This window comes from Vipera berus (assembly GCF_964194415.1).
Source record: "Vipera berus genome assembly, chromosome: 8".
In the NCBI taxonomy this organism is placed as follows: Eukaryota; Metazoa; Chordata; class Lepidosauria; order Squamata; family Viperidae; genus Vipera; species Vipera berus.
In genome coordinates this window covers 2,234,231-2,254,855 of record NC_138211.1, presented here as the reverse complement: position 1 = coordinate 2,254,855, position 20,625 = coordinate 2,234,231, and the positions used below count along the sequence as shown (strand labels likewise).

Here is a 20,625-nt window from a genome sequence, read left to right as displayed (position 1 = left end):
CCAGTGGAACTCCTTGCCTCCAGAAGTTGTTGGGTGCTCCAACCCTGGAGGTTTTTAAGAAGAGACTGGACGGCCATTTGTCTGAAATGGTAGTGAGTCTCCTGCTTGAGCAGGGGGTTGAACTAGAAGACTTCCGAGGTCCCTTTCAACACCGTAACCGAATAACAGAACAGCAGAGTCGGAAGGGACCTCGGAGGTCTTCTAGTCCAACCCCTTGCTCAGACAGAAAATCTTAGACGTTCTGGACAAACGATTCCAAGTCCAGTCTGTTCTCGAAAACCTCCTCTGTCTGGGATTGTTTTGTTCCGTCTCCCCGCCTCGGGACGCCCGTCGGGGGAAGCAGCGGCGCCCCCGCCCCCCCCCCCTCCGGGCCAACGGCAGGGCCGGCCAGCCGGGGCGGCGCGCGGAGCCATGGAGACCGAGCGGCCGCCCACGCCCGCGCCCTCGGCCATGGCCAACGCGCCGCCCGCGCCCGCGCCCTCGCCCGCCGCCGCCGCCGCCGCCGCCCCGCTGGCCTTCGCGGGCTCCAGCGAGCAGGACGTGGCGCTGGCCAAGTCCTTCTGGAACTCCGTCACCCTCCAGCCGCCGCTCGAGTCCCGGCTGGGCGCCCGCTCCGGCTCGCTCTGCGACGGCGCCACCTGCCCGCGGCGGAGCTCGGCCGGTACCCGCGGCGGGCCGGGAGGGAGGGAGGGAGCGAGGCGCCGGGAGAGCCGGCCCGGGAAGGCTGCGGGGCTTCCGCGGCTCGGCTTGAGGTCGGCCGGGGAGGGGGCGCGGAGGGGGGACGCGGTCCGAGAAGCCCCGCCTGGGAGAGGGGAGCGAGAGCCGCAACGCTGGGCATCAGGGCGGCTTCACAGAGTTGGAAGGGACCTCGGAGGTCTGCTAGTCCAACCCCCTGCTCAAGCAGGAGACCCTATGCCGTTCCAGACAAGGGGCTGTCCAGACTCTTAAAAGCCTCCAGGGAAGGGAGGGAGGGAGGGAGGGAGGGAGGGAGGGAGGAAGAAAGGGAGGAAGGAAGGAAGGATAGCAAAGCAACAGAATCACAGGGCTGGAAGGGACCTTGGAGGTCTTCTAGTCTGCCATTCCAGACAGGTGGCTGTCCAATCTTCCTTCGCTTCTGTTCTCTTTCTGCTGCATCGCCCCTTCTCCTTCGGAGGAGTCCCTTTTCTTTGGTCACCCCCCAAACCTCCCCGGAATTTCCCCCTGGAGTTGGCCTGCATTGCAAAGGGGGAGGGTTAGGAAGAGGGGCTGCAGTTTGAAATGTCTATGGAGCTTGTCAATTAATGCGGATCCTGGGGAAATCATTTCTGAGATTATCTGCAAAGCTGTTTTCACATCGGTCTATCCATGTTGTGAAATGCCCAACCTGGAAGGTGGGAAAAATGATCCCACAAATGTTCAATGGAGAATCTGAATTGGTGATTTCAATCTGTTGCATTTTTTTAAGGGAAAACCAGCCATTTGTCTATTGCATCCTCAGTGAGCGACAGTGAGTATGCGGTTTTGGATATTTATCGTAATAGAATCTGAAGCCAAACCACTAACGCCTCGAAATCCTTCTAAGAGGCACACCCTGATGCCAATCAAGAGATGCAGATCACACCCAATGCCAATCAATTGATTCAGTCCAATGCTTGACCTGGTAGGTGATCTTGCCCCAGGCAGCAGATGGAAAGGACAGCATTTTTAATTGGCATTATTTTTATTGCAAGAACATGGAGCAGGAAGACACATCTATCTGGTATCTTTCTGCAGATGACTTTCCTATATTTCTGTAATTTGGGTGAACAACTATGGTCCCTTTAGGACCTATGGATTTCAACTCCCAGAATTCTTGAGCCAGCATGGCAGACTCAGGAATTCTGGGAGTTGAAATCCACAGGTCCTAAAGGGGCCATAGTTGCCCACCCCTGCTCTAACCCAAAATACAATTTGCTATTTTTGACTAAGTTTGATATGTAAATGCAGAGTATGGGCGCCTTATTCAGCCAACCCTACATAAGCCATGATTTATATGATGTGTAAACCCAATCAGGAAACTTTCAAACACAACTGTGAATTGTCTATTGTTTAAACTAATGGTTGCAGGTCACTTTGTTGACTTAAAACATTTTTCTCTTGCTTTTTTTTTTAAAAGAGGATTTGAGGATGAGATCAAGGGAACCAAAAATTGAAAACTTAACTTTCTGCAGGACTTTTAGCAGAAACCCTGCTCTTCCTTTTAGCTGCCCTTCTTGTTCTTCCTTTGGGCTGCTAACTTCTGCATCCACTGTTATTAAATATCTTTGTTACTGTAGTTTTTCCTGGCAAAAATAATTGTTACTCCAGAAAATTCCAAGAGCAGAAAATCAAGAGTTTGGTAGACTCTTTTCAGACTAACCAACAACTCACAAAAACTGATGCCTTCTTACAAAATCCTTCTCATTTGGGGCTGCCGTAGAGTCTCCTGCTCACATATCCCACCTCCAGGGTTGGAGCCGTTCTACTTGAAAAATGATGAAAGGTGATTTATTTTAGATTGAATTTAAAACGATTTCTTTGAAAATAATTGTTTAGAAAGAGAGGAAGACAAACATTCGGAAAATGAGAATAATGCCTGGAAAGAACATTGTCTGGAAAAGGTGAGTGGATTCTGCTGCTTTTCAGAACTAGCTCCATTCTAAACTGTGCCAACTGTCGTCGTAACTTGAGGACTCTCTATTTCTGGTTTCTCTTTCCTTCAGCGGTGATTCTAAATAGGACCCTGAGGAATGTGAGGAATCAGGGTTAGCGTCTCTCCCAGAAACTGCCGTTGTGTCATTTCTAGACTTGCTGGACCCACATCCTGGATAAAGGATGCCACAGACCTAACGGGAAACCAACCCCGGTCTGTGGACCTTTGCGGAGAAACGCATTTGCTCTTTGTTAATTAACTCCTGAAGTCCAGTGTGGAATCCAACTTCTTTGGCCCGTTGGCTCACTGCCGTGTAAATAAATCATTAAGCTGATCGATAAGAATAAATAGTGTGGTTCGCCGGCTAATCCACATTGTGTTACAGCAGTCTGCGAAAGTTAAGAGCTACATTAATACAATCTTAAAGGATTCCCCCCCACACACACACACACACTTGTTAAAAAAAAGGAAAAGCTTTGCAAAGTAAGCATGGGAACTGAGCCAGAGGCAGCCAGTCCCTGGGAGAAGCTGAAATGTGCTGAGCTTTGCAGTTGCTGCCAGCAAACCAGCATTCATATTCGTGGTGATTAATAACCCCCTAACGGATTTGGTCCAGGGGCGTCCATTAGACCTGGCTCAGAGAAATGGGATTATCAGGGGAAGTGGGCCTACTCCACAAACTCTGCTGCGATTCTCTTAAATAATTCTGCTCAAAGAAACGAGTGCAAGATGGTTGTTCTAAAAGTAAAGATTTTACTTTACTTTAAAAGTAAAGATTACTAGCTTGCAGCCCTGGGCGTTTGTGCTGGTCACCCCACCTTATTCCTGAAGCTGTCCCTCTTCCCTAGGACCCAAACCCTAATCAGCTTGTGCAGATGTCATCTCCCCTAAACTGAGTTTAATATAAATCCAGGTCATTATCCTGGAGTCTTTATAACCGTCTGATAAAGTCACAATCTATAGGAGATTATTTCCCTTTGAAGGACATGGATCCTCTCTGGAGTCTGAGGGGGTAAACCCCACGTGGGATACAAGATCTCAGCTATGCCTCTCAGCCTTGGCAGCTTGAAGAACTGTGGACTTCAACTCCCAGAATTCCCCAGCTAGCTACCACACATCTTCAGGCAGCCAAGGTTGGGAAATACTGAGTCTCAGGAATTAACCCAGTCCACTTCCTTTCTTCCTCATCGTTGCAAACATCTTTCTTCACAGGCTAAAAAGAGAGAGGACATCATTGCATTACTGAAAAAGCAAAGGGAAGAGAGGATATCGGTAAGATGGCTTTTCAGATTTTCCGAATCTCCCTCTCTTGAGGACCAAGCATTGTTCCCTTGCTTGGCTTTCCTTTCTCGTTTCCCTACTGCCAGCTGCAGCATGCAACGCAAAACAAGGAACGAGCCAGGAATGCTATTGAATTTGGCTGGTTTAGTACCCCTGCTGTAATTCAGCCTTTGGGGAAAGATGCCAAAGCCTCGCTTGAGTTTAGATGGTTCTGCTCCTCAGAGAGCTTTGCAGAAACCGAGGGTTGCAGAGAGTTATTTAAAGGGGATGACTTGGTGGGGAGAAGCTGCCTCGATTACATGGAGCAGGAAAGAAGATGTTTCGCATCAGCTCAGTTGACCTGAACCAGTCAAGGACCATTTCGTCCCATTTCTCACTCTTCCAGTTTTGAATCTGTTTCATCGGGTTTCTCTCTGCGTTTCTGGTTTTTCTTTATTTTAGTTCACGGGACAATTCTTCAGCGTTTCTCTGAATGCTTTCCTTCACGTGTTCTTGTTTTCTAACCAGTTAACGGTGTCGTGTATTCAAAACTGTTAATCCTATTGCAAAATTCAAATCCGCGGGAACACCTATGACAGAATATTAGTAGCTCAGGGCTAAACTGACGGTGGTTTCCTAGCAGATGTTTCATTACCCAACTAGGTAACATCATCAGTGCTAGAAGGGAGTGGGCTTTGCGTCAAGGACCCCAAACAACACCCATAAATTTTGCACTGTTCCTTCCCACTCTGCAAAAGAACAGTTTAAAATGGGTGAAGTTTTTAATAGCAGCCTTTTTTCTTTCTTAGAAAGAGTTGTTGTCTCGTCCACATAAGCCCAAAAGCAGAGCGCCGCAAAGGTAATATAAACAAGACAAGTTTCTCCTCCTAGCTGTTTTGGTTTTTGGTGATCCTTATTGTAAATAAATGCTTTCATGATTTTGAAAGGTGTAACTTTTTCCCTCTTCTTTTGATCTCTTTCTTATTTTAGGGACCAGGAAGATGAGAGGTAAATCTGTTTCGGAGTTATTTCATGCAAACGAGAGAAAGAACCACCTGTTAAAGAATTCCTGGAATTCAAAATGAGCCAATTTGTCCAGGTTTTTTGCCAAGAAATCAACCTGGGCTCTCCATATATTCTTCAAAGGTTCAAAGGAGACTTTGCCTTTTCACTTTTAAAATTACCCCTCTGAAAAAGCTGATTTGGCCCCTTATACTTCTCCTCTCAGCAGTTTCTGCCTTTAATTTGTTAATAGCTAGCATTTTTCTCAAGGATGACAACATCCAGCCCCTGCGAAGATGCCATTTAAGACCCATTTTTACAGTAGTTAAGGTCCTTATTCAAATTTGCGCATTTCTCTGGACTCCAATTATTTCCCTGAGTTCCTGGTGACAACCCTGATCTATTCAGTCAGTCAGACCCACAAATAAGGAAGTGAGTCTTGTCCAAATCACTTGCTTAGGCGTGATTTACCAGCTGACAGGTCACATCCCAAGAGCCAGTGAGTTCCACCCACCCTGCAGGGTTTCCCAATCGATTCCTGTTAACCGTGAAATCCTGTGAAGACCTGGGGTTTTTTGTTTTTTTTAAATGCCAGAGTATTTTACAGAGTAAAAAAGTAATTCTACTTACTACGTGAAAGAATCTCACTCCATAACAAACCCCTTTTTCCTGGTCCTTCTTGGTGTCAAACTAGCAGAATAAAGTGCAAAAAAGCTGTACTTCTGTGTCTTAAAACTAGCTGCATTTTGGATGGGTATGGTTCCCTAAACGGGTTGGGGGAGGGTTTACCCCTAACCCTCTAATCGGTTCATCTTCTAGGCCATCAGGCCTTTTTTTAAAAAAAGGAAGGTTTTGAATTTTTCCAAGCTACTGATAGAAGAAAATATTTGTAGCTTGGGGTTAAAGTGTGGGGTCCTTGGTGCTCTCTGAGCTTGGTTGTTTTCTTGCAGACATTTCATGACCCAACTGAGTAACATCAACAGTGGTAGAAGGGAGTAGATTTACTTTCTGTTTATATACGATAGCTTGCCTTGACAGTGTCGGTGGGAGTATTCAACACCCTAATAAAGCAGAGCATACCAAGATTAACTAGACCAGCACTCCAGCAACAAACAATACCCCAGTCAAGAAATTACCAACTCGGACAAACAATCAAACAGTAAATCAAGGAACCACCAAGAACATTCCCACCTAGACTGACAGGGCAAGCCACTAGTGTATAAAAATAAGGGCAAACTCTACTCTCATCTAACACTGGTGATGTTACCTAGTTGGGTCAGGAAACATCTTCAAGAAAACAGCCAAGCTCAGAGAGCGTCGGGGACTCCCAATTTTCCAAGCTGCAAGATGCTTTGAGATTGGAGATTTTCATGCTGGTGTTGGGGAGGAGGAGATGGGAAGCGTTCCTAATGATTTCCTTCTGTTCTTAATTCCTTTTCTTTAGTTCCAAAAAAGAGAAGGAAGAGCTGTTTGAGGATGAAGGCAACGTAAAGGCATTACCTTGAGGATTTTGATCAGGGCCGCCAACGGAGAATGGAAAGGCCTGTTTGTGCTTTCAACCAGCCTGTCCTTGGTGTCTGGCATTAGTTGTGGCTCATTGTTGATGTAGTCCGGCCCCACCCCCTCCCCTTTGACTTCTCTGCATGTTTGACAGACTAGCCCTCTGCAGGACTGGGATGACCTTGCTGGGACTTACTCCTGTGCAAGAAGGGATATTCAATGCGCTAAACAAGTTTTGAGCCACCAGCCTGCAAGCTGAGATGTGAACGGTTTTGCTCTTAACGGTGACGTTTCTATCACCGTTTCTAGCAGTTGTGTTCATTTATGTTATTTATTCATTTTCTCTTTTTGACCCTTCTTGGGACTTGAACTTCCAGGATTCTCAGCCAGCAGGAGGAATTCAAGAACTCCCAACCCCTGGCAGGCACCAGGCTGAGAAAAGCTGGTCTTCCTCTTAGTACACAGCATGTCACGTTTTGCCAAACAAGCCCTGTTTCTCTCTGTTTATTCTGAGTAAGTGGAGCTCGGCTTGCACGGCATGCTAAAACAACTGGCTCTTTACGAACGCCCAAGATTGCCCAGTGAATTTCTGCTTGTGTTTTCTGCTTTTGCCTCCCGGTTCCCTTCTGGCCTTTTGACATCAATGTGCTGAGATGAGTTTGCCAGGGCTGAATCCCTTCCCTTGTCCTGCGTGCAGGAAATGGTGCCATGGGTTGCCAGAAAAGCAGCTTTGTTGGTTTTTTCCTCCTCCTCTTCCAACTTTCCAAAATTGGCCTTGAGAGTTTTTTGGCACTTCAGAGTTGTGGGGAGGGAACACGACAGGGGCCGAAAACCCCACTCAGCCCTCAGTGTGTCAATAAAAGGAATTGCTCCTGTAATTTGGTTTGTTTTGACTGGGGTGTTCAACCGGAGTTCAGAGCTCTCGGTTAACCAAATGCGTCCTCCGCAAGCCAGGAGTTTCTGGCTGGTGATGGATTATCCTGGGATGGCCAATAGATGCGACTTTCTGACAAGCAAAGTCAATGGGGAAGCCGGATGCGCTTAACAACCCTGTTGCTAGAGTGAACCACAGAGAATCAGTTAAAAACTGTGGCGTGAAAGGTCATAAAATGGGAGGGGGATTCAGTTAACAAAGGCCTTGCTCAGCAACAGAAATTTTGGGCTACAACTGTGGTCATACGCCGAGGACCAGCTGTATATGTTTTTCTCTCCGATCCTGAAGACCCACTGAAATCTCTTGCAAAATAGCATTAATAATAATAATAAAGTTGGAAGGCACCTTGGAGGTCATCTAGTCCAACCCCCTGCTCAGGCAGGAAACCCTATACCATTTCAGACAAATGGCTGTCCAGTCTCTTCTTAAAAACCTCCAGTGTTGGAGCATTCACCGCTTCTTGCAGACATTTGATGACCCAGCTGGGTAACATCAACAGTGCTCTTGTTCCACTAGTTTATTGTTTTCACTGTCAGGAAATTTCTCCTCCGTTCCAGGTTGCTTCTCTCCTTCATGGGTTTCCCTCCGTTGCTTCTTGTCCTGCCTTCACTTGCTTCGGAGAGTAGCTTGACTCCCTCTTCTTTGGGGCAGCCCCTCAGATACTGGAACACTGCTATCATGTCACCCCTCATCCTTCTCTTCATTAGATTAGACATCCCCAATTCCAGCAAAATAGGGACCACTCCGGTGGGAAGGTAACAGCGTTCCGTGCGCCTTTGGCGTCTAGTCATGCCGGCCACATGACCATGGAGACGTCCTCGGACAAGCGCTGGCTCTTCGGCTTTGAAACGGAGATGAGCCCCTAGAGTTGGAAACGACTAGCATGCATGTGCGGGGGAACCTTTACCTTTACCTTTAACATTTTTATTAGCAGGTTTGATCCAATACAGTCACCCCTCTATGGCTCCCCCCCTCCTCTTTCCCTGCCAGCGGGCGTAACTTGAAGACCTGTTTCTGCTGGTCAGCATGAACTGGAGGCAGATTTGTGTGTGCTTCGGGAAGGAATGACTCCGCATGGGTGAGTGTGCACATGCACTCACAGGTAACCCCCACTTCATAAATCAGAAACCCACTTAGGAAATTGCTGATGCGGCTTCCAAGGAACGGCAGGCAAAGTTTGAATAGGAGCTGGCATCATTCAAGTCCAGCCTTCCAAGAAATTCCTCCACGGTTAATAGAGAGACGAGTTTCCTCTGCAGCATCACAAGATCACAACGCCACAGCCAGAATTGTGTCAGTGCAGGATAACAGTTTCGTCCCGGTGCTTTTGACTCGGCTGGGTTCATGCATTGTTCTAAGCCGTTGTTTGTCAAACCACTTTTTGAATCCATCCTAGTTGCCTGGCTCCATACAATGCACTGGAATGCAAGCCACAATGGACGCATTCACACAACATATTACAAAGACACTTACGTGCAAAGCTGCTGTCGTGTGACGCCCAAGCCTGGCAGGCAGATTCAGATCATGCATTTTGTTGAATAAAGGTTTACAAAGCCTAAAATAAATATTAAGTGCAAGAATCAGCCTGGTCCTGGCCTCTGGCAAAGAAGGCACTGGGCACAGCTGGCTTCTGCTTATGAATCTCACCATCCCAAAAAACTCTCAGATGCTAGAGCAACAGGTCAGAACTGAGCTGGGCACTTTCACTTTAAAAGCTTGTTGGGAAAAATGCTTATTTTCATCCTTTAGCATTGCCACTGCAATAATTCTAGGGGTCATGGACTACAACTCCCATCACCCAGTGGCTGTGAGGCAGGACATAAAGGCAGGACATAAAGTGAAGGCAGGACATAAAAATGAGGCATAAAGAAAACGCGTGTGTTAGTTAGAAAAGAACAAGGAAATGGAAAATGCCAAATTACGAGTTCATCTGTCTCTCACACTTATTTAATCAAGCACAGAGCTAAGCTACATCCAACCACATATGTCTCGTTTGTAGCTAACCACAAACATGGTGCTGGAAACTTAGGTGCTTCTGCAAGGAACCTGTGACCTCGATCAGTGAACGGTTGCAAGATATTTAGCTAAATTCAGCATAGCAACAAGGGGGGCTGGGGGCTGTACGACAAGGGGAGATGGGGGCTGTAATTCAAGTAACCAATCAATGCTCATAAGTTACATTTCCGTGTTTTGCTACTTTTGAAGACTATATGTACTTGCTTTTCCATGAAAAGGTGTTCAGACAACAACAACAACAACAATAATAATAGGAGGAGGAGGAGGAGGAGGAGGAGGAGGAAGGGACCTTGGAGGTCATCTAGTCCAACCCACTGCTCAGGCAGGAAACCCTATACCATTTCAGGCAAATGGCTGTCCAGTCTCTTCTTAAAAACTGTTGATATTGCTTTTTGCTCTGAACCTTTTGCGCAAAATAAAACAAACTTCTTTTGATTCTGGGGTCTGAGTCTCTTGATTCTGCAACAGCTGGGATATTTTAATCCACTCCGGAGGATACCAAATTGAAAAGGGTTGTTGCTGAGGTCCCTTTCAACCTTTTTCTGTGTCCTATGTTGTGTGTGTGTGTGTGTGTGTGTGTGATATACACACATACACACATATGCACGCAGAGAAGGGCCTTGGGAGGGGGAATCCCCATGCTCTGGGCTGCTCCAGAGCCACAATAGCACGCTTGCAGCTGGACTCCTTTCCTTCCTCAGCCCAACGGGGCATCTGGAAGCTATTTCCAAACCAGGATGAGTGGAAAGTTGGCCCGGAATCCCGGAAGCTCAGCCCGGCGGTCCAATTTCCCAGCGCTCAGGAAACCAGCAGGCAAAATGCCCCGTCAGCATCTGGGCAGAAGCCGGTTCTGCAGTGGGAGCTTTCCGTGCAATTTCCCTCCGTTCTTCCTAGCAGGATCCGGCCCGAGGTCTCCGTTTGTTCCAGGAGCTCTTAAAAAGATTCAGATGTGCAACACAATTAGGTGTGCGTGCAGCACACAGCGGCTGTAAGGTTGCATCAAGGTATGCTAAGTAAGGTTGCTGGGATGGTGGTTTTTCCCGAACCAGGTTTTCTGGATTCAGACAAGACGACGAACCATGATTTAGTTACACCAGTTAATGGGTGTCTTGTGCCAACAGCACTAAACAGATTGTACATGGCTTTGTTGTATATAAACCATGCACACACTCAAACACACATCTGCCCAGCTCTCTGCTGGGAGGGGAGATGAAAAGAGTCAGTTCACACACTCTTTGGGAGTGGATTCTTTGCACCAATCCTCTACCAGTCCCTCTGACCCAGATTAGTTCGGCCCTGGCTCCCAACTGTGTCCCGTTCACTTTGCAACCAAAGGGTGGTTGGTGCCCAGAGGCGTCGCGGGTGGCTTTTGACACCCCGCTTCCCCCATTGCAGCTCCCCCAGCCGGTTTTCTCAGCTAAACAACCGCACAACTGAGTTAACTTGGACTGGGTTTTATTTCTGCAAACGGGACTTGCAGAGTGTTGCCGAACTCGTTAGTGATCCCGGGTCCGAGGCGAGTTCAGCAACGAAGGGAACCAACCAGGGTCGCAGAAACTGGCTGCGTCTGGCTGGCTTCCGTCACGCCTCCCGCTTCGGGGAAGCCTTTTTGACCAAACTAAAGTAACCCGGTTGGCGTGAGGTGGTTGGCACCCTCCTTGGCCACTTGCAAAGGACGGCGCCCCGCGAGTCGTCTGAATGCATCCTCAGTTGCGCTCGTTGGCGCCGCGGGGGCAACGTGTGAGCGCCACTCCGCCCGTCCTCGGGAGCCCCTCCAGCGGCCTCCCCCCGCTCTCCCGCCCTCCCCTCCCGGCTGGCCCCCGGCCCGGAGGCGGAGCCGCTTCGCCTCGCCTCGGCCGGGCCAGACATTGCTGGGCTCCCGGCGGCTGCACTGGCTCCGGCGGCGGCGGCCATGTGGCTCCCGGACTGCGACGGGGCGGCGGGCGGCGGGCTCTGGCGGCTCCCGCTGCTGCTGCTGCGCCTGGGCGCGCTCTGCCAGTCGGGGGGCGCCCGGGGGGCGCGGCTGGCCGGCGGTGAGTCCGGCCCTCCGGCGGGCGGGTGGGCGGCCGGGCAGAGGCTGGACGGGGCAGGGAGGGCGAGGGGCAGGCGGGACCGGCTGCGCGGAGGAACTTTGCAAAGGTCCCGGGAATCCACGCGACTCTAGGATCGCGCCCCGACTTACACGACCGCGCGTGGAAATGCCGGTCTGCGGGCGGAGGGGGGATGCTAAGCGGGAGGCTGAGACACTCCCCCCCCCGTCTCGTCCAGCCGGGAAAGGGGGGCCGGAGGGGTGGCGAAGGGGTTCAGCTGCTCTCCCAGGGGCTGCGAGGGGGGCAGGCTGCAGCCGTTGCCTCCCCCGCACCGTCCCGCACCCACCGGGCGAACGTCTCCACCCGAACCCCGATTCGTGGATCAGCGAGTGGCGTCTTCGCGCGCTCCCGCGTGGAAAGGCACCCGGGCAAGGTGGGCTGGGGAGGGGGAACAGCCAGAAGTGGGGGGAAGGATTCCCCCACTTTACCGGCCAAAGCTGCGTCCGGGCCGGACGCCACCCCGCAGGTCCTTTAAAGGCGTGGGCAGAGTCGTTGGGCGATCGGCGCGTTTCCAAGTCTCGGGGCGGGGCGGGGGTGTCACTCGGCTGCCGGCGTCTCCCTGAGTCCGGGGGTGCCCTCCAGCCTCCCCTCGGGCCGATCGGGGGTTTGGGGGCGGCCAAATTGCGGGCGCCGCTGCGCACCAGGCAGAAGCCCCCGGGGACTGGGGGGGAAGTGGGGTGCAGCCCGGGCATTGGAGCTGGAGCCGCAGCGGGCACTCCTTCCAGCCCTGGGCTCCGTCTGAGAGCAGGAGGCCCTTTGGGGGCTGCTTCGACCTCCTCTGTGATCTCCTCCGAGCTGGGGGGAGGGAGGGGGCAGCAGAGACCCAGTAGGCGCCAGTTGTCCACAGACCCTCTCTTAAATTGGCACCTCCCGGCTTTTAAGGCTTGCAATGACCCAAGAATAAATTGGCACAGTGGCAGGTTGCAAACCGGTCCTTCTGGACTGCAGGTATTTGTGGAGAATAAAGAGGGTGGAAGGCTGTGGCCAGAGCTTTGGAAGGACTAAAAAAAGGACCACAGCTGAGTTGTGCGGCTGAGGGCATCCAAGAAGGAAGCCGACCCACAGAACAAGCTTAGTGGGGCTTTGTCTGTCATTTGCATCTGGGGCACCCTTCAAGGCAGCTGCTTGAATGCAATAAATAAATAAACAAACCAACAAACTTGGTCTGGGAAAACTTTCACAGGGTTGTGTTTATCCGGACAGAATTTCCTTTACAAACTGGCTGTGCATCTGTTGTGAAACCACCAAAAAAGTAAGGGGAGGTGGGAGGTCAGGGTAAGGTTAACTGGTCAATGTTCTGCTATGATTACTTATTATATTTAGCATAGTTTTGCTATTCTGTTCCTCAAAGCTCAGCCTTCTCCAGCATGGTGGACTCTGAATGGCTTGGATCTCACTTCCCACAATCCCCAGCCCTGACCATGCTGGTTGGAAATTGGGGAAAAGGTAGTCCAACATATCTGAAGAGCCTAACACCATTTAGGGGGTGTGTGACATCATAAAGAGTTTGCTCGGGAAATAAATCTAGTTTCCCAGAATGATCTCCAGAACATGGCCTGCTGAAGCCACAGAATGGACAGTGGGTGTAGCGCACTGGCCATCCTGCAATCATTGCCTCACTTTCTGTCTTGCCTAAAAATAACTTTACATTTTGCTGATAAAACTCAAATGATTTGGCAAAGGGTTGCAAACTCCAAAGGAGCTCTCTCTTTTGAATGTATTTTTATGATGGCTATGATCATGATTTATCACCTATTGCTTGTATGTACACTGAGAGCTTATGCAGCAGAGACAAATTCCTTATGTGTCCAATCATACTTGGCCAATAAAGAATTCTATTCTGTTCTGTTCTGTTCTACATCTACTTCTACTTTAATCTACTTCTACTATTCTACTCTGCTACTATTCTATTCTATTCTATTCTATTTTCTACTCTACTCTACTCTACTCTATGTCTACTCTAATCTATATCTGTTCTACTCTACTTCAATTCCACTTTACTATTCTACTCCTATCCTATTGTATTCTATTCTATCCTATCCTATCCTATTCTACTCCTATCCTATCCTATTCTATAGCCGATGTTGCTGAGGATGATTTAGGGGTTAACTTAACTCTTGTTTATATTATTCTGCCTAAAATGCTCAAAGTGCATCCACCCACCCTCATTGGGGGAGTAGAGTCCCAAATAGTCACTTTATTTCTGTTTTAGCCATGTCTGTCCAAAGGAAACTGATCAGTGGGGCAGGCGGGGTCTTGGCAACTATGCAAAGGACACTGGGAAGATCCAGCCAGTTAAGGACGTCTCATGAAAAGCAAACTCTGATGATTTATGTTCTTAATTTAAGTTTCCAATCGGATCTTCCCGGCATCAGGCATTTATTTATTATTGGGATTGTTCTAATCTGTTGGGCTTCACTTTGCATGCTGCCCAGTCACTTTCTGTAAAATGGGTGGCCGTATAAATCACGGGAATAAATCCAAGCGTTGAAATAAACTACTGCCAGCCGATTGAGGATTTCTGCAAGTAAATCTGAGGATCCTGGCTTGGGTCTCAGTTCAGATTTGAAATAAATATTTTTTTTATCCCACTGCAAAAGTAATAAAGAATAACACGGGCCACCGGTTTCTTTCCATCATGTTCAGCAACAAGAACAAAGGACGCAGTTTAGAGTGTTGCTGTTCCTTTTGTGAGGCTGAGAAAAATTCTACATTGTCCAGTTGTAGAAGACCTCTTTCTCTGTCTGCTCCAGGCAATGTTAAAAGGTGTGGACTTCAATTCCCAGAATTCTGGGAGTCAAAGTCCACAAGTCCCAAAGTTGCCAAGGTTGTAAACCCCTGCTGGCTGGGATCTCCAGCTGGAGACCCCTGTTGGCTGGGGAATTCTGGGAGTCGAAGTCGACAAGTCCTAAAGTTGCCAAGCTTGGAGACCCCAGATCTCCTCCCTGTTACTGAGACTGCTTCTGTCCCACAGGTCAGACCATCTGCCGGAGAGGAACGCAACGCCCTTGCTACAAAATTGTTTATTTTCACGAAGCCACACGCAGGGTTGACTTCCAGGAAGCCCTTCAGACCTGCCGAAGCGACGGCGGAGACTTGGTGAGCATCGAATCCCAGTCAGAGCAGGAGCTGATTGAGAAAATGATCCAGAGTTATTCAGCATCCGATGGCGATTTTTGGATCGGGCTCAGGAGAGAAGACGACGATCCTGAGAACGGCACCCAGTGTCCACACTTATACACCTGGACTGATGGGAGCTGGTCGACCTTTCGGTAAGCCAGGATGAAGCTCCCCTCAAGAATTGGGAAGGCAGCTGCGCCTCTCCCTCTCATGACTTGTGTGTCCTTCCTGCAGAAACTGGTACGTGGATGAACCGTCCTGCGGAAGCGAGAAGTGCGTGGTGATGTATCACCAGCCCTCGGCACCTGCTGGCGACGGGGGACGTTACCTGTTCCAGTGGAATGATGACCGATGCAACATGAGAAACAACTTCATTTGTAAATATTCACAAGGTCAGCAGATGTCATTTATGTTCAGGGACGCCAACGAGGGTCTTTCTTGCTTTCGTGACGACACAAACGGTCTTTGATTTACCATCATTCGTTTACTGACCGTTCAAAGTGACAACGGCGCTCCAAAAAGCGACTTAATGACCGTTTTTCACACATACAACCGTTGCGGCCTCCCCATGGTCATGTGATCAAAATTCGGCTGCTCATCTTTATGACGGTTGCAATGTCCCAGGATCACACGATCCCCTTTAGCAATCTTCTGACAAGCCAAGCCTGATTCACTTCACAACCGGGTTCCTGACTTAACAACTGCAGTGATATCCCAAAGATGCTTTTTCAGGAGGCAACTGGACTTCCTTGCTTTTCTTTGAAGACGTTTCCCTTCTCATCCCGGAAGCTTCTTCTGCTCTGACTGGATGGTGGGGAATGGAAGGATTTATATTCAATGCAAATGACCAGCTGTCTGCAAGGAATATAAATCCTTCCCTCCCCCACCATCCAGTCAGAGCTGAAGAAGCTTCTTGGATGAGAAGCAAAATGTCTTTAAAAAAACCCCCAAGAAAGTTCAGTTGCCTCCTGAAAAAGCATCTTTGAGATAACTACGACTTGGAAGACTGAGAATCTCCATAGACAACTGCAATGGTGCATTTAACAACCACACACAAAAAAGGTCATAAAATCAGGTGCAACTCATTTAACATTCATCTTGGTTTGCCACCGAAGTTCTGGTTGCAAAAATTCTGTTTGCGATCCGACCTTTACGTTGATATCTGAATTCGGAAAGCCCAAGTTGTTTTTCTGTTTCTCCGGTCAGTATGCAGACGATTTGCTTCTCGCCTGCTGGCCTTAAATTCCTATAATCAAATGTAGGGCTTGGGGTTTGGTTTTCGGCATGCACACACTTTTTATTGTTTGTTTTTTCTTCCCCTTGCAGAAAAGCCAACAGTTGTCTCTGAATTGGCTCCTTCTCAGACAGGTAACATTTGGTGCTAGGGAAAGGAGGGGGAGGTTGAGACTTTTGCTGGGAAAAAAGCCAAATCTAGCACAAATAACAGTTGTCCCAAACAAGGCAAAAAAAAGCCAAAGAAATTGTTATAGTAAGAGTGAGAGAGACAATGTGGCCTATTAGGCAGAGCTAGATTTGAGTCCATGTTTAACCATAGAATCTAGGAGCCTTCTGGTGACTTCCGAAGATCTCTGCATTTCCTCGCAGGGTTGTAGTTGTGGTTTATGGGAAAAGAAGGGGAGATTTTTCCTGTCTCTGGAGTTTCCTCCACTCCCAAAGGAAAGACACAGGTATCCATTAAATCAGTGTTTCCCCCACTTTGTAAACGTTAAAAAGTGTGGACTTCAACTCCCAGAATTCCCCTAGCCAGGAGCCATGCTGGCTGGGGGAATTCTGGGAGCTGAAGTCCACACATCGTAAAGTCTGCAAGGTTGGGAAACGCTGCATTAAATAACAAGTACGTAAAGCTTGCTCATTTGAACCCGTGACTCTCAACTGCTTTTTGGAATGTTTGATGCTAATTGATCCTTTTCGAACTGGCTGACTCCAGAACGTGGATCCTTCAGCCAAAGGAGGTCCTGTTCTAGTCCCAGGTCCTCTTCCATCAGCCTGTTTACAGTATTAAGGCAATATCCTTAAGTTGTATAACAAACACTCAGATTTCTTTCCTAGGGTATATAACAGGGTCTTTGGAACTCACCTCCCCAGAAACCCCCATGCAAGAGGATGTTGCTAACAAAACCCGCACAGAGGCCAAAGGTAAAAAAAAGGCAATTTCTCATAAGTTTAATGAGGAAGGAGAAAGGAGAAGTTTGTTAATAATTGCTGCAAAACAAGGTTGGAAGTTCTTTCTCTTTGCGTGTCTTTTCTTATTCATATTTCTTAATCGTGTTTCTTAATTTCTGAATCCACACTTTTCCTTTCATTTAATCTTACTTTACATTGTTTCATGTTTACCTTTGTGAAAGTTCTAGTAAAAAAAATACTTTAAAAATGCAGTTGCAATTTCCTTTCTCCAAAGCTGTTTTAACAATACCCTAAATTTCTCAGAGAAGGAATGTCTTCGCCACATCCAAAGAGAATTAATATACGTTGTTCCTTTTGCTTTATACCCTAATCAAATTATCTCCCCACACCTTATAAATGAAAGGTGGGGGAGCCACAATGCTACTGTGATAAAACTTTGTTCTCAGTAACACATTAAAACTCTTGATTCCTTTTCTCTCTAGAGCCTGCTTGGAGCCTTCTATACATCTTAATTTCAAGCATTCCTGCATTTCTCCTGTTGATCACCATTGCTGTTTTTATCTTTTGGATTTATGCAAAGAGGCAAGTGGCATTATTATTTAAGTTGAGAACATTTTTGAGGGCATTGGGGTGGATTGAGCAGGTTTCAAGCGAGGAGGGATAAGAAAGAGAGAGGAGAAGAAATGCTATAGAGATGATACTGTTGTCTGTGCACAACTGAGATGTCTTCCTTGTTGGAGTGCGCGTTGGTTAAGAAAAGCATCCTGTCCTGAGAGAAAAAAAGATTTTTGAGTCTTTCAGGAAATAATAGGAGTCTACAGACTAAGCATAGAGAAGGCCTCTCTGTGGGCCAGCACATTTTGCTCAAAGAATTTTGTTCCTTGAATTTAGATCTCTATGCTTTAGAGCAGGCGTCTCCAACCTGGGCAACTTTATGACTTGTGGACTTCAAAACTCCCAGAATTCCTCACTGAGGAATTCTGAGAGTTGAAATCTACAAGTCATTAAGTGGTTGGCTGAGGAATTCTGGGAGTTGAAATCCACAAGTCACAAAGTTGCCCCTGCTTTTGTGGACATAGGGAAAGGCCTTGAAAGATAGGAAGAAGAGTGGCTTCCAAACTGAAAGCGAAGAAGAGGGATGCACATTCAGGCTTGTTCTGTGGATCTCCAACCTTTTCACCTCTTCCGATCAATCCTTTACCCCTGCCAATTTATCCTGGTGATCTCCTAGCCCAGTTCTCCCTTATTAAAAAATATTTTAATAATAAAATCTAATGAAAAGTAAGGCTGCCCTTTCTTATCTGTTTGGATCACCCAAGCATCCAGCAAAACCATTACGTTCCTTCATGACTAAGCCAGGCTAGAAAGTAGAAAAGAAACTAGTGGGAAAATTAGAAGGAAGTTAACGTGTTTTTCTTTCTTTCCCCGCCAAGGAGACGGGAACAGAGAGAGGTGAACGCAAAGGAGAAAGATACTTGGTTGTCTACCAAAACGCAAAACAGCCCCAGTTTAGAGGTATATAATGTAATTCAAAAACAGGGGGAGGCCGATCTGGCTGGAGCGAGACCACAAACCCAGAACTCCTCTTTCCGTGCCCGTCTTGGAGGAGATGACCTCTGTGGAGACTATGACAATATGGCGGTCAACAGCTCAGAGAGTGGCTTTGTGACCTTGGCGAGCACTGAGAGCGGATTTGTCACAAATGACATATATGAACTCTGCAATGAGCGAGTGGGGCGAAGCCAAGAGTCAGCTTGGGTAGAAAATGAAATCTACGGATACTGAAGAGCTGGTGGTGAGAGATGGATTAAGATGGGGAACGTTCCCATCGATAGAAGCTTTAGCACCCAAAGACATGGCTGCTGTATTTCAGAGGGGTTTCCCTTCCCTCCCTGAAAGGGGTACATGGATTTAAGCAAGTTGATTAATTGATTGTTGATTGATTAGATGTCATCAAGTTGTTTTTAACTCCTAGCAACCATGTTTTCTCCATGAAGATCGGTCCCTAGCCTGATCACTCAGGTCTTCCAATGGTAAACCCATCATCTCTGTCATTGAGTCCATCCAGTTTGGGATGGTCATCCTCTTCTTTTTCCGTCCATCTTTAAACATGAAGGCAGAGATCTTATTGACCAGGAAATATTGATTCCCTTCCTTGCTACAGCACATCACCTCCTAATCATCTAGATTCTAGAACCTGACAACATTTTGCCATTATAATAAGCACATCAACTAATTGCTGACATCCAGATGGGATTTGTGAGGTATGGCTAAAAATAACACAAGTTTTGTTCATCGCCACCTGGCTTTGATCAGCTGCCTAGTTTCCATCTTTACCTGTTTGGCAATCCCAATATTTTCTAGAAAGGAGGGGGCCTCTTTCTGCTCTCCTATCCTCCGTGGGGTATTTTTTGCAGAATGATCTGAGGAAGAAGGAAAGGAAATGGTCTAACTGAGAATATCTTCTGTATTGATATATACACTTCTGTTTTGATTTAGAAACGGTGCAAGTGATAAGAACTCCTTTGCAGTTGTGGACAGGCTTGTTTCTTGGAAGCAGAATACAAATGGGATGAACTTGGTGCTAGTGTCAAAAATAAAGCTGTTAAAGATTGTTTCCTCCGTGTATCAGATGCTTTCTATCCCAGATGAAATTAGCAAGCTTGAGAAACAAGTGATGTCCTTGTGGTTCTACCCAACATACAGTTTCTAATTCTGCAGTTACGTCCAAATTTGCCAAATTTGAAAGGCCTCCTACTCTTCTCAGAAAAAAAATAAGAGCAAACAACCAATGCATTATTTGAGAACATGCACAAATTTTGATATCCTTATAATTGTGCTTTTCAACTCAAAATATCAACTCTTTCTTCGGCTGTCCCCTCAGAGAAGCTGTGAGATAAGATATAGAAATATATCTAGTGCCTTCCTTTGTTAATTGATGTGTGACAGATGAAAGAGGGGGAAAAACTTTTTTTAAAAAAATTCAACAAGCCAGTGTGATGTTCTATGCCTGTGCAACGCTACAACACTTCGAAAACTTTTAATATGTGCATGTGATGTCATCTTACATTGTCATGGACTGATTTTATTCCGGTGTTGAATGCATGAACCCTATGGCCGCGGCGATTGAGTTGCTGTGATATTGTGTAATGTTTGCGAGCACCTCTGAGAGACCCCAAAGTCTAGTTTGATTAGAACTTTTCCTTTCCCTTCTAAGTAGAAACAAGAAATGAACAAAGCTAAACTTTTTTTGGGGGAAAAAACCCCCAAAAATGGAGAGTAGAGTAGAGAGTAGAGTAGAGAATTCCAAGAAGCAGCAATGCCTGGGGTGGGGGGGGAAACTCCTGATGGGATAGTGATCCAGATCATTCAAGGATTAGGCAACGTTGTGGGATGAAAAGGACACTGCAAGGGGGAAAAAAGGGAAAGGTGGCTTTGAAGACCTGTGGTTGGACATGATCCCCTATGACCGGCACATGTGTAATAGCTCCCCTTGGCTTTCTCTGCTAAACAAGCAAAGAGGTGTCCCGTATTATGACAGACAGTCATGAGAACTGCCGAAGAATGACAACATCAGGCCAAATGAGGTGAGGCATGGCTTGTGGTTGGTTAATGCCCGGGGCATGATGGGGTTGGTCTGAAGAGCCTGACTCATATTCTCATGACTGAGAGTCACCCTAGCATCTGTGGCTAGAAAAAGCCACAGACGTTTGCACTGTTTTCAGTCTGGGTGTTTTTGCTGCACTCTGATATTGCCTTATTGCCATGTTTCTCTTATGCATGTCCGAATGAAGTGTTGGGTCTCTTGAGCAAAGAAATAAACATGTTTGGTTGCAGAGCAACAACAGATTAAGATTGTGGAGGGTTCTTTGTCACACTGTGTCTTTCTCAGTGCAATCTCTTGATCT

At 47.4% G+C, this 20,625-nt stretch overlaps 2 protein-coding genes across 2 annotated transcripts; both read left to right on the top strand.

Moving 5' to 3' along the window:
• Positions 1-411: 411 nt before the first annotated feature.
• Positions 412-6,757, top strand: HOATZ (HOATZ cilia and flagella associated protein; the record flags this gene model as incomplete). Its single annotated transcript, XM_081334114.1, has 7 exons — positions 412-661; positions 1,445-1,486; positions 2,554-2,618; positions 3,863-3,922; positions 4,720-4,769; positions 4,901-4,918; positions 6,357-6,757. The coding sequence occupies 7 exons, from the start codon at positions 412-414 to the stop codon at positions 6,415-6,417; spliced, it is 546 nt and encodes a 181-aa protein (XP_081190240.1). The 3' UTR covers positions 6,418-6,757.
• A 4,517-nt stretch (positions 6,758-11,274) lies between these two features.
• LAYN (layilin) lies at positions 11,275-19,051 on the top strand (the record flags this gene model as incomplete). Its single annotated transcript, XM_081334082.1, has 7 exons — positions 11,275-11,395; positions 14,427-14,724; positions 14,807-14,964; positions 15,899-15,940; positions 16,643-16,729; positions 17,200-17,299; positions 18,151-19,051. 7 exons carry the CDS (start codon positions 11,275-11,277, stop codon positions 18,500-18,502), a joined length of 1,158 nt encoding a protein of 385 aa, XP_081190208.1. The 3' UTR covers positions 18,503-19,051.
• Between the last annotated feature and the right edge of the window lie 1,574 nt (positions 19,052-20,625).